Genomic DNA, 13,521 nt, shown 5'->3' with positions numbered 1-13,521 from the left:
TGGGACCTCGGCACAGTGAGGCAGTGCTAACCACTGTGCCACCGTGCTGCCTTCGGATAAGAATTTTAACCAATTAAAGAAAAGGCAGAATTCTCTGGATAGTCAATTTAAAAAGTTTATTAAAAGAAAAAGTTTACTGAACAACTTGAAGACAGTGGCGTTTGCAACTTCAAGGCGGTGGAGCGTAACACTCTCTGGCTTCATCTTTGACAGTAATTTCCTTGGAACTCGGCCTCGAGTCTTAAGTACTTGGCCAGCAAGGAAGACTTTCGGAACATCGACCTTTCTCCCCAAAGTGACCATTACCTCATGTCAGAGTTGGGCCTGTTGTAACATGACCATTGGTCAATAGTTTAATTTACTTGAATCTCCAATTCCTGACACCACCTTAGACAGGAATACAATTGAACTGTTTCATACAGTTCCTTTATCTGATTCTGTACAATTCCATTTTCATACAGTTTCAAATGTTGAGGCTAATCAGGGCTGGAAGGAGACACCAATAGGCTATTAAGTTGGATGATAAGCCATGATCATAATGAATGGCAGAGCAGGTGCGAAGGGCCAAATGGTCTCATCCTGCTCCTATTTTCTATATTTCTATGTAATCCCTTCCCACACTGAGAGCAGGTGAATGGTCTCTTCCCGGTGTGAATTCACTCGTGTTTCCACAGGGTGGATAACTGAGTGAATCCCTTCTCACACTCGGAGCAGATGAATGGCCTCTCCCCAGTGACATTGCATCGATGAATCTCCAGCTCAGATGGGAATCTGTATTCCTTCCCACAGTCCCCACACTTCCACGGTTTCTCCATGTTTTGGGTCTCATAACGTCTCTCCAGCTTGGACAATTAGTGGAAGCCTTTCTAAACACAGAACATGTGCACTGTCTCTCCTCACTGTGAATGGTGTGTGATGTTGTTTCAGGCTGTGTATCTGGTTGAAGCTCTTTCCTCAACCAGTTCACTGGAACACTCTCACTCGGGTGTGTGTTGTGTGGGTCTCAGTGCTTTTCCAGTCACGCTCACGTTTAAAATCTTTTGAAGCCGACAGATTGGACAAACATTTCTCCTTCTCGCCAATGATATTCAGAGCCCAATGATATTCAGGTCAGAAGGAATCGAGTGAGTTTGTCACATCGAGACGTGATGTTTGAGATTTCTGTCTATAATTCCTCCTCTTCCAATATCCTTTAAAAACAATTTACAAAAGTCATGAGTGAGCACAGGATAGAAATTCAGAACAGACAATTCTCGTTCCTATGGAACATTATTTCCTCTCTCGTTCTCCAAAAGCTGTAAATCTCCATCCCACACAATCTCCCTCCATTCTCACTCTGCTGTATCTAATATTCACCCTCCCAATTCTCCTGAAGGTGCTGATTCATGTTGATTGACAGATCCAAGCTCAGCTCACTGCTTCCTGACCAGGACACAGAGATTAGAATGGGAGCAAGGGTAGGCCATTCGTCCCACCGAGTCTGCTCCACTATTCAATGCGATCCTTGGCCGATCTACCTCAGCACCATTTTTCCACATGATCCCCATATCTCTTAATATCTTCAATATCTAGAAACATATCAATATTTGTCTTGAACATACCTGATGACTGAGGCTCCACATTTCTCTGGGGTAGAGAATTCCAAAGCTTCACCACATCCTCGAGTGAAGAAATCCCTCCTCATCTCAGCTTTCACTCTATTTTCCTACCTGTTCCCCATAACCCTTAACTCCATTGTCAATAAAATATCTGTCAAACATGTGCTTCAATATATTCAATGACCCCCAGGTACAACTGGTCCCTGTGGAAGAGAAATCCAAAGACTCACAACCCTTTGAGAAAGAGATGACTGGAAATCCATAACGTAGCTACAGTCTTTTATTACAAGACGAGAAATAATAATACATTTACTTTATTACAGAACGGTAAATAATATATCTAATCTGTACCACGTAACAACACTAGACATTTCTCTGTCCATTATTAATTTAATTGCCCTGAAATGTCAGCCATCTCCTGGGGAACCCACCCCTTTAATTGTGAACATTAGGAAAGAGACAAGCCGTTTTTGAAATAAATTTAGAGCAACCAATTGTTTTTTTTGTAATTAAGGTGCAATTTAGCGAGGCCAATCCACCTACCTTGCACATCTTTGGGTGGCGGAGGTGACACCCATGCAGGCACGGAAGAATGTGCAAACTCCACACGGACTGTGACCTGGGGCCGGGATCTAACCCGGGTCCTTAGCGCCACGAGGCAGCAGTGCTAAGCACTGTGCCATCCTTTTAGTCAGTCAAATAAATGCATCAACCTGTTAAGGAGATCGGTGTGAGTAGTTGGAAACACTTTGTGGAGCCGCAAATCATGTAATTTTTTTTCCCCCAATAAAGGAGCAATTTAGCATGGTTCCAGGTTGGGCTCAAATCATCAATGAGAACTCTGATCTCTGGCAAGGAAGGAAACCCTGGCAGGTGGGCGGGGAGGAATCACAAACACCCGCTGGAGACCCCAAACCCCCAATAAAACCCATTGATTTTATTGTCAGTCTGCAGACAGGAGCTGGAGAACTGAATCCAGGCAGAGGAGAGGGAGGGAGAAAACTGGGAGTGGAGGAAAGAAATGGTGCAAATGGTGAGATGGGTTTGGATTTCAGCCCAGGGAGGAGGGAGAGTGTGTGAGACGGGGATTTACAGCTTTGGGGGAACAAGAGAGGAAAAGATGTTCCAGAGGAACGAGAATTGTCTCTTCAAAATTTCTATCCTATGTTGGACTGACAGTGATGACTTTTGTAAATTCCTTTTATAGATTGAGCGAGGAAACTAAAACGAAACAATCTCTGAAAGAGATTCCATCAGGACCTGAATATTATCAGCTTTTCAATGTGGAATGAGAAACAATTATTCTATCTGAAAAAAATATTTAAAACATCAATGTGGCAGGAAAAGCATCAAGACGCACACACACGTGAGTGAGAGTGTTCCAGTGAACATATTGTGAAAAGAGCTTTAACCAGTTACACAGTCTGACAAAACATCACACCATTCACAGTGAGGAGAAACCATACACGTGTTCTGTGTGTGGATGGGACAACTGATCATCCAACCTGGACAGACACAAGGACAACTGCACCATGGAGAAACCGTGGAAATGTCGGGACTGTGTGACGGGATTCAAATGCCCATCCACGCTAGAAACTCACCGACGCAGTCACACTGGGGAGAGGCCATTCACCTGCTGTGTGTTGCAAGGGATTCACCGAGTTATCCAGTCTCCAGCTCATTCACACTCAGGAGAAGCCATTCAGCTGCACTTTCTGTGGAAAGAGCTTCAGGCAGTCAGGCACCCTCATTACACACCGCCGGGTTCACACAGGGGAGGCCGTTCACCTGCTCCTTGTGTGGGAAGTGAATCAGTCGGCCATCCCACCTGCTGATACACCAGCGGGTTCACACTGGGGAGAGACCATTCATCTGTTCCGCATGTGGTAAAGGATTTACTGATTCATCCTGCCTCCTGTCACACCAACGAACTCACACTGAGGAGACCATTCAGCTGCACATACTGTGGAAAGAGGTTCAGGAGTTCATCACACCTCATTTCACACCAACGTGTTCATACCGGAGAGAGACCATTCACCTGTCCTGAGTGTGGGAAGGGATTCACAAAGTCATCTAACCTGCTGACACACCAGCGAGTTCACACTGGAGAGAGACCATTCACCTGCTCAGAGTGTGGGAAGAGTTTCATTAATTCGTCCAACCTTTTGGCGCACCAACAAATTCACAAGTGATTGTAGAGATTGGATTCTTCTCTTAATCACACCCAGCACTGAAACATGCTCATTGTGACAGTTCATATTTGTTTCTGCTGTTTTAATACTCTCAGTAACTGGGCTGGTTGTGTTCCTGGGGCTGCAGTTCCGCTGTCTGTGACCTTCCCTATAATTCAGGAACTTTCATCAGAAATGGGTTTAGACAAACTTTTACTTCACTTGTAAAATTGATCTTTGATACATTTATAATCCAAGATTTGGAAGATTATACTGATGAACATCTCCAATTAGAAAGTGCTGATTGATCATTGCTGACAATTCTTACTGGTCTGTACATTACACACAGCGACACCTCCATTATCCAGCAGGAAGAAGGAGAATGGGAATTGGTGGAGAATCGAGAGTCTCCAAATGTTACCCCTGCCGCCTGGTACAGAAACCCCGAGGACAGGAATGGAGACACGTTCAATTCAAGTACTGGACTGTAAGAAATCACCGTCTAATAATCTTATGAAATCTTCAGAACGTTATTGAATATTATTGAAATAGCTCTCTCTCTCTCTCACTCTCCAGAAGAGCTTGTCATATGAGGAGCGGCTGAGGACTCTGGGTGTTATTCATTGGAGTTTAGAAGGATGAAGCGGGATCCTATTGAAACTTACAGGATACTGAGAGGCCTCGGTAGAGTGGAGGGGGAGAGGATGTTTCCACTGGTAGGAAAAACTAGAACGTGAGGGCACAGCCTCAGACTGAAGGGATGATCGTTCGAGATTAGGAGGGGTTTCTTCAGCCAGAGGGTGGTGAATCTGTGGAACTCTTTGCTGCAAAAGGCTGTGGAGGCCAAATCACTGAGTCGCTTTAAGACAGATTGCTAGGTTCTTGGTTAATAAGGGGATCAGGGGTTATGGGGAGAAGGCGGGAGAATGGGGCAGACTCGACAGGCCAAATGGCCTAATTCTGCTCCTACGTCTTATGGTCTTATGAAGACAGATTCCAGAGTAGCTTGCTGGCCGACAAATACAGGATAGGTCTGTATTCTAAGGACATGTCTCTCGCACAGGCCCTGAAAAAACCTGAATACAATTGGATCTCATGACCCATAGTAAACCAACTATCTGTGGTTTGACTCTGTAAAGGTTAAAACTGGCTTTCGCAAGGAAAAATACCACTTTGCCAGGAAGATGAGCTTCAGCCCAACACCAACACATTGGCTTCTGCCAGTTAAAAATTCAGAGGAGACGGCCGCCACCAGCTACAGAGACCAGCTCTCACTCTGCAGCATCTGTCTGTCTGTCCTCTGGGACTGGTAAACCATTCTCACTCCCTGAGCTTCAAGACTCTCTTTCTGAAAGGGCTCCAGCCATGAGTCTGTAGCATGTTGAGCATTTATAACATTATGACGATGCCCTGGAATGAGTTGCTTCACCATTCCCACAAAGGCGGCCATCAGCAATTAATATTAGTCGACTCTTACTCCCCCACCACCATCATCTACGATCCTCACCCTGACCCCATGGTGAGCTCCAGGTTTTCCCAGGCTTTGCAGCAGAGTGTGAACCAGTCACCACTGATGATCCTGAGCTCCAGGTTTCCCCAGGCTTTGCAGCAGACTGTGAACCAGTCACCTCTGATGATCCTGAGGTCCAGGTTTTCCCAGGCTTTGCAGCAGAGTGTGAACCAGTCACTGCTGATGATCCTGAGGTCCAGGTTTTCCCAGGCATTGCAGCAGAGTGTGAACCAGTCACCGCTGATGATCCTGAGGTCCAGGTTTTCCCAGGCTTTGCAACAGAGTGTGAACCAGTCACCGCTGATGATCCTGAGCTCAAGGTTTTCCCAGGCTTTGCAGCAGAGTGTGAACCAGTCACCACTGATGATTCTGAGCTCCAGGTTTTCCCAGGCTTTGCAGCAGACTGTGAACCAGTCACCGCTGATGATCCTGAGCTCCAGGTTTTCCCAGGCTTTGCAGCAGAGTGTGAACCAGTCACCGCTGATGATCCTGAGCTCCAGGTTTTCCCAGGCTTTGCAGCAGAGTGTGAACCAGTCACCACTGATGATCCCGAGGTCCAGGTTTTCCCAGGCTTTGCAGCAGAGTGTGAACCAGTCACCTCTGATGATCCTGAGGTCCCGGCAGTTCTCGAGTCTGTGCCGGGTGTATTCACAATCCATAAACATGGTTATGGAGACATGTCCAAACTCAAAGATATAAGCGGACCGACACAGTGTCCCATGAAACAGGACCCTCTCCCTGCTGAGAGTACGACAGACACTCAAAACACCGTCCGGTCATTGTTAAAGAAGTGTGTTGTACATAAACAGCAAAAATTCAAAAATAAATTGATTTGAGGAAGAAGTTTGGAAACAATTGTTATTTAATCTAAAATACTGACAGCTTTTGTGTTGAGAAAAATTAAACAGTAAAATTACAACTGTGAAAAGGATTATGTTTGATTCCCAAATGATAAGCTTCAGCCTTGAAGGATGTCCGGCAGAAATCCTGTTTGAATTTGGAATCATTTTGAAATGATAAAACATCAGGAGCTTTTACAATGGGTTAAAGTGAAAAATAAACAAACAAAATATATTAATGCCTGGAATCAATGGGAATGTTGGATCTCTGATCTCAAGGTTTTCTGAGCATATTGTTGTGGACAGGAATGTTTATCCAGAGCTCATCAATGAGAGAGGATGCTAATTAATGAGATGTCTCAGATTGAGAAGAAGTGAGGGAGGATAGGGGAAGAGACAGGAAATCACAGCAGCAAATGAACGTAATTCAATGTAACATCTCAATCCGGTATTAATGTACGTTCTAGTGAAAGGAAAGTGTGAATGAGATGAATAAATTGACAGCATTCTTTTGAAGAAGTTTGTATCTTTGTCAATGATCATTTTTAAAAGGAAACTACATTTGTTATATTACAATCCCAGACCAGACCCCAGCAGTCGCTAGTGTACTGGACCAAAACCCCAATATTTTAGTTTATTTTGTAAGGCTGTGCAAAAAGAATACTTTGCACCAGGAGTGATTGCACAAAGAAATAGGAATTTGGTGTTTTAAAACAAAACTTTATTATTAACACAACATTAAACACTTTAACATCACACCCGAAAATAGCTTCCAATGATCCCGTAAACAACATTACTCAACACAATAAATACCCTTAATTACTATCTCTATTCCCAAGTAAATAACAAGAAAGGAAAACCCTACAGCTCTCAATCCACCCCACATCCCAATGGCACAGAGTAATATTAGTTTTCCAGAACAGATTTGACTCCTGTTAGAACCCCTGCAGACTCTCTTATATAATCCCCACAGTACAGAAAGAGGCCATTCAGCCCAATGAGTCTGCACCAACCCTCTGAAAGAGCCCCCTACCTAGCCACACTTGCCCGCCCTATCCCTGTAACCCCACCTGGCCTGAACATCTCTGGACACCAAGGGGCAATTTTTGCGTGGCCATTCCACTGAACCTGCATATCTTTGGACTGTGGGAGGAAACTGTAGCACCCGGTGGAAGCCCACACAGACACGGGGAGAAAGTGAAAACTCCACACGGACAGTCACCCAAGGTCAGAATTGAACCCGGGTCCCTGGCGCTGTGAGACAGCTGTGCTAGCCACCTTGTCAGCCTGGCTGGATGTCTTCTGGCAGGAATTCATCAAAAAGCTGTTTCAAATGGTTTGTTTTCCCTTGTCCTCATACAATTCTGCTCTGCATTAAATACTATTACTCTCCTTTAACTATCTTACAGTGAGAGCAAAATACCTTTCTTGTGGTCCAAATGGTAGCCAGATCCGACCTGAACTCAAAATGCTTTCGCAAAATGTCTGAATACCGTAGCTCCACCCAGCAATGACATCATATCCCAAGCTAAAAACAAATTAACTCCCCAAGCTGAAAACACATTAACTCCCCAGGGATTCCCCCTCGTCAAACAGCATTGCATTACCCCAGGCTGAAAACACATTAACTCCCCAGGGCTTCTCCCGAGTCAAACAACATTGCATTACCCCAGACTGAAAACACATTCCACTGGTTAATTTCACCTCCGGCTCCTAAAACTTTCTGGTCTTGCAAAACAAGATTCTTTTTATAAACATGACTACAGCAGTCAGACACACTGTAACCCTAGCTGTTAACCCTTAAATTGCCAAATACTGAAAATCTAATATATCTAAAATCCTGCATTTGTTACAGTGAGCCTGGCCACTGCCCAAGAGACTGGGACCATTCAGAGGAGATAGAATATAGGAATTAGGAGCAGAGGCAGGCAATTCAGCACTTTGAGCCTGCTCCACCATTCAGTCAGATCATGGCTGATTTCTTCCTGGTTTCAAATCCACCTGTCGACATGTTCCTCATATCCCTCTAACCGTTAAGATAAACAAAGATCTCGAGACAGACACCACCTTGAACTTTTGAGAAGATCACCTGAAAGTCTATGAATGGGTTGTAATCATAGGGAACGTGTGCATGATAATGGGATACCAGTGTGAGTGGACAGATTTATTTATTAGGCGTGGATTAACTAACATGCGGATGTGCATAGTGAGTCTGGGCTGAAGAACAGGTCTCAAGACTTGCTCAGCGAATTGGACACTAGAACATCTCTAATGGTTCCTTCTCTTCCCCAGTGATGAGAAACAATATCTCCAAGCATCCCGTCAAGCACCTTCCCTGTAATCGAGGTCACACTGATGAACCTATCATTCCCTGGCTCTGATTTGGAAATTGGGAACGACGTGAGCTATATTCCAATCTCGGAACAATCCCTGACTCTATTGAGCTTTTGACGATATGGGCAACGGGCTCACAGAGTCAGACAAGGGAGAACTAGAGAGAGTTTTAACCTGTGGGCTAGTGGAAGGGAGGAAAGCAGCAGAGGCAGCTGATCAGATTGTCAGTAAGAGTGAGACAAAGATGCTCCATGAGATCCTCACACTTGTTGTTGGAGGTCAGGGTGGAGGAGACTGGGGAGAGGGAGAGACCTTTAAGGAATGACCGTAGTGTGCATTTAACACAAGTCCAATTTATTTCACATTTATATAGAATATTAACTCGGCTGAAGTTTGTTAACACAGAACATACAGTGCAGAAGGAGGCCATTCGGCCCATTGAGTCTGCACCGACCCACTTAAACCCTCACTTCCACCCTATCCCTGTCACCCAATAATCCCTCCTAACCTTTTTTGGTCACTGAGGGCAATTTATCATGGCCAATCTACCTAACCTGTACTTCTTTGGGCTGTGGGAGGAAACCGGAGCATCTGGAGGAAACCCATGCAGACATTGGGAGAAAGTGCAAACTCCACACAGTGACCCAGCAGGGAATCTAACATGGGACCCAGGTGCTGTGAAGACACAGTGCTAATCACTTGTGCTACTGTGCTTCCATCAGCAGATATTACCGTGCTGCCATCAGCAGATATTACCGTGCCGCCATCAGCAGATATTACCGTGCTAACATCAGCAGATATTACCGTGCTGCCATCAGCAGATATTACCGTGCTAACATCAGCAGAAACAGAGCACAATGAACATGGTTCATTTCTGGATGTAACTGACAGCAAAATCCAATTACTGTCGTCATTTGTGAATTCGCTGGTGTGCCCGCAGGTTGGATGAATGACTGAATCCCTTCCCACAATCGGAGCAGGTGAACGGTCTCTCTCCCGTGTGAGTGCGCTGGTGTACGGTGAGATGAGCTGATTCTCTGAACCTAGTCCCACAGTGAGAGCACCTGAACGGTCTCTCGTCAGTGTGAACACGGTGATGGGACATCAGATTGGTGGAACTTCTAAAGCACTTCCCACAGTCTGAGCATTTAAAAGGTCTTTCCTCAGTGTGCGCATGTTGATGGCGTATCAGTTCACTGGAACTTTTGTAGCATTTCTCACAGTCCTGGCATTTAAAAGGTTTCTCCTCACTGTGAGTGCGCTGGTGTGCAGTGAGGGTAGACGATGTCTTGAACCTATTCCCACAGTGAGGGCAACTGAATGGTCTCTCGTCAGTGTGAACACGTTGATGGCGCATCAGTTCCGCAGAACTTTTGTAGCATTTCCCACAGTCTGGACATTTAAATGGTCTCTCAGTGGTGTGAGCTTGCTGGTGTCTCAGCAGGATGGATGACTGATTGAATCCCTTCCCACACTGGGTGCAGATGAAAGGTCTCTCATTAGTGTGAACTCGCTGGTGTCTCAGCACGCTAGAAGAGTGAGAGAACCACTTCCCACAGTGGGAGCAGGTGAATGGCCTCTCCCCAGTGTGAGTGCGCTGGTGTACAGCGAGGTCACTCGATTGCCTGAACGCTGTCCCACAGTGAGAACACTTGAACGGTCTCTCATCAGTGTGAGTGCGCTGATGTTTGGTGAGGGCGAAAGATGTCTTGAACCCACTCTCACAGTGAGAGCACCTGAACGGTCTTTCGTCAGTGTGGACACGTTGATGGGACATCAGTTCCCCAGAACTTTTATAGCACTTGCCGCAATCTGGACATTTAAAGGGTCTGTCGTTGGTGTGAACCCGCTGGTGTGCCAGCAGGTTAGATGACCTTGAGAATCCCTTCCCACACTCGGAGCAGGTGAATGGCTTCTTCCCAGAGTAAACTCGCTGGTGTCTCAGCAGGTTGGATGAGTGAGGGATTCTGTTCCCAGACTCAGAGCAGGTGAATGGCCTCTCCGCAGTGTGAACTCGCTGGTGTCTCAGCATGTTGGATGACTGAGTGAATCCTTTCCCACAGTCGGAGCAGGTGAATGGTTTCTTCCCCGTGTGAATGTGGCAATGCTTTTCAAGATGAGAGGGAGATTGGAATCCCTTCCTACACACTCCACATTTCCACAGTTTCTTCCCAGTGTGACTGCGCTTGTGTATCAACAGGTCAGATGATTGTCTGAATCCTCGTCCACACACGGAACACGTGTACAGTTCTTCTCCACTGGGAATGATTCCTTTATCTCCCATGTTCAAAATCCAATAATATTCCGGTCCCTATAAAATGGGCAACTGTCCTGATGTGACACACCTGATGTGATGTTTGGGTTCAGTTTCCCAACTGCAAATCTCCTCTTCTAATATCCTGTGGAATTGATATAAAACAGAAAAAGGGAGTGAGAGAACCCACAAAAACACAAGGGCAGGTTGTAAAATTGAGCTGAATGAATCTGGTCATTTGTGGGGCTGACATTGGGAAAAAGTGACCATGAAAACTGGATTATCATAAAAAACCCAACTGGTTCACTAATGTCTTTCAGGGAAGAAAATCTGCCACACAGTCTTGGCCCACACAGGATTCTGGCCAATATGTGGGAGAAGAGGACAAGAGAGAGAAGGGGCAGTGTGTAAGAACCAATGGGCAAAAGAGAGGGATTTTATTTAGCTCTTGAGAGAATTTTGACAAACCCTCAATCTAACCACCCAGAGGATCAGGGTATCAGGTGTATGTGGAAACCATCACCTCTAGTTTTTCTCCAACTCACACACCATCCTGATTCTGTGATATCCAGTACTGGATGAGCAGACATTTCCTCCAAATAAATATTGGGAAGTCCAAAGCCATTGTCATCAGACCCATCTACAAAGTCCATACCCTCACCAATGACTCCATTTCGCTCCCTGGTAACTGAGTCTGAACCAGACTGTTCAGTCATGGCAAAATATTTCAACCCAAACTGAGCTACCAGCCACATATCTACATTATCACTATTTTCATCTCAGTAACATCGCTCAACTCTATCTGAATCTCAGCTCATTTGCTGCCGAGATTGTCACCCATTCTTCTGATACCTCGGGACTGAACTCTCCTAATGACTCATAGTCGTCTCCCACTACGGCTGTCAGTCAAGCAGAGAAATTCACAATATTTCCTCTGGCTGTCTGGTCCAGGATGACTGCTCATACTCCCTGTTGCACATTTCCCGTAGTCATCAGCAGTCTCTCGATTTGAGGATGATGTCTACTCAGGGTCTGTGTTTTTGCCATGGGTCTTCATGTGACTGCACAGACCTGCATTTTTTTGGACACATGGGGCAGGACATCCGAAGAGGGAGTGGGAGTCACAGAGCAGGATTTGCTTCATGCTAAATTGACCCTTAGTACCCAAAGGTAACGTGGGCCTTGGTAGAGTGGTCTTTCAGATAGTCGGTGCAGACTCGATGGGCCGAATAGCCTCCTTCTGCACTGTAGGGATTCTATAATGTGATTCCAATGATCTCACTTTCGCGCGATATGATTACCTCCCCATTCATTGAAAACATTGCCCCGTACAAAGATGGTGACTGCACATGCGTCCTCCTGCAGATTGCCCCGATTAAAGATGGCGGTCTTTAAAACGGGCAGGTGAGGACCAGCTCGGTTCAAATGGGAGACTGGGAAGACTTTTTCCGAAGTTTGTGCTTGCACAACATGTATACAAAAATACTCCACACACCTGGCAGATCAATCGGTGACTGCTTTCCGCAATTTTCTGTTTACCGGTCGCGGACCGAAGAAAAAACCGTCAACATTACCACATCACCATAACCGGAACTGCACCTGCGTCACTCACAGCCCGGCTCCGCCCCCTCATTCAATCCGATTGGTTGGAGGACCAGCCTCTCCCGCTCGGTCCTCCAGACCCGCCCCCTCTTTCTATTGGCCCAAAGCTTTATCAACCACACCCCTGGCATTGTAATGTGGAGCATGCGCAGTGAGGCGCATGTCCAGGGACAGACTCTTCTTTGTCTCATCTTCAGGCGGATAAGCGGAGGCAGCGTTAATAGCAGTGGGTGGGAGGGGAGGCTTCACAAACACCCAGTGGAGGCCTCAACACCCCCATTAACAAACTGGCGGCACCGCCTCAACACCCAACACAACGGCAGCAGCCGCTTTCTCCCGGTGCCAGGCCCCAGTGGACAAATGTGGCTTCAGGAAGGAAATGCAGCAATGGATTTGTTCAGGAGAAATTATCTTTAACTCACTTTACTGATCCTGGAGCAGGAGGAGAGAATGGGGGCAATTTCTATCCTGCACTCACACTGATGTAACGTAGATGGTCGAATTTAAATTCAGTGAATAATCTGAAATTCAAAACTCCATTCCGTATTAATGACCTTGAAACCATTGTGGTGAGTTTGTGGGAAGGGGAAACTGTGGGACTGGGATTTGCAGCTTTGGGAAATGAGAGAAACAATTACTCCCCAGGGACGAGAATTATCTGATCTGAATTTCTGACCTGTGTAAACTGATTTTACAGGGTTACAAGGAATGGATTGACAGACTGGAAGCTCAAATCAATCATTACATCAAGATCTGATAGTCACTCAATTGATCAGGATCTGAATGTCATCAACTTTTGAATGTGGAAGGATAAATGTTTGTTCTGTCTGTGGGAAAATATTTCAACCATCAGTGTGACTGGAAAAGCACAAAGACACACACACCCGAGTGAGAGTGTTCCAGTGAACTGACTGTGGAAAGAGCTTTAACCAGTTACTCAGCCTGAAAAACATCACACCCTGACAGTGAGGATAAACTGTACACGTGTCCTGTGTGTGGAAGAAGCTTCAACTGATCGTCCAAAATGGAGAGACACAAGGACGCTGACACCATTGAGAAACCGTGGAAATGTGGGGAGGGATTCAGTTACCCTTCTGAGCTGGAAACTCATCACCGCAGTCACACTGGGGAGAGACCATTCACCTGTTCCGAGTGTGGAAAGGGATTCACTCGACTAACACATCTAACTGCACACCAACTTGTTCACTCTGAC

General features: G+C 45.8%; 3 protein-coding genes across 3 annotated transcripts in view; 1 reads left to right on the top strand and 2 right to left on the bottom strand.

The window, feature by feature from the left end:
* Nucleotides 1–13,521, bottom strand: part of LOC140419002 (uncharacterized) — a 283,990-nt gene that overhangs the window by 75,507 nt on the left and 194,962 nt on the right. The window lies entirely within an intron of this gene.
* Nucleotides 1–13,521, top strand: part of LOC140418987 (uncharacterized) — a 384,502-nt gene that overhangs the window by 214,357 nt on the left and 156,624 nt on the right. The window lies entirely within an intron of this gene.
* On the bottom strand, nucleotides 9,262–12,959 carry LOC140418986 (uncharacterized). The gene is made up of 2 exons (XM_072502679.1): nucleotides 12,202–12,959; nucleotides 9,262–10,851 (listed from the first exon to the last, which is right to left on the bottom strand). Exon 2 carries the CDS (start codon nucleotides 10,734–10,736, stop codon nucleotides 9,363–9,365), a length of 1,374 nt encoding a protein of 457 aa, XP_072358780.1. The 5' UTR covers nucleotides 10,737–10,851; nucleotides 12,202–12,959; the 3' UTR covers nucleotides 9,262–9,362.

The sequence above is a fragment of the Scyliorhinus torazame genome, chromosome 5 (genome assembly GCF_047496885.1).
Source record: "Scyliorhinus torazame isolate Kashiwa2021f chromosome 5, sScyTor2.1, whole genome shotgun sequence".
Taxonomy (NCBI): Eukaryota; Metazoa; Chordata; class Chondrichthyes; order Carcharhiniformes; family Scyliorhinidae; genus Scyliorhinus; species Scyliorhinus torazame.
Note: the sequence above shows the minus strand (reverse complement) of the source record. Positions and strands in the feature narration are given on the sequence as shown.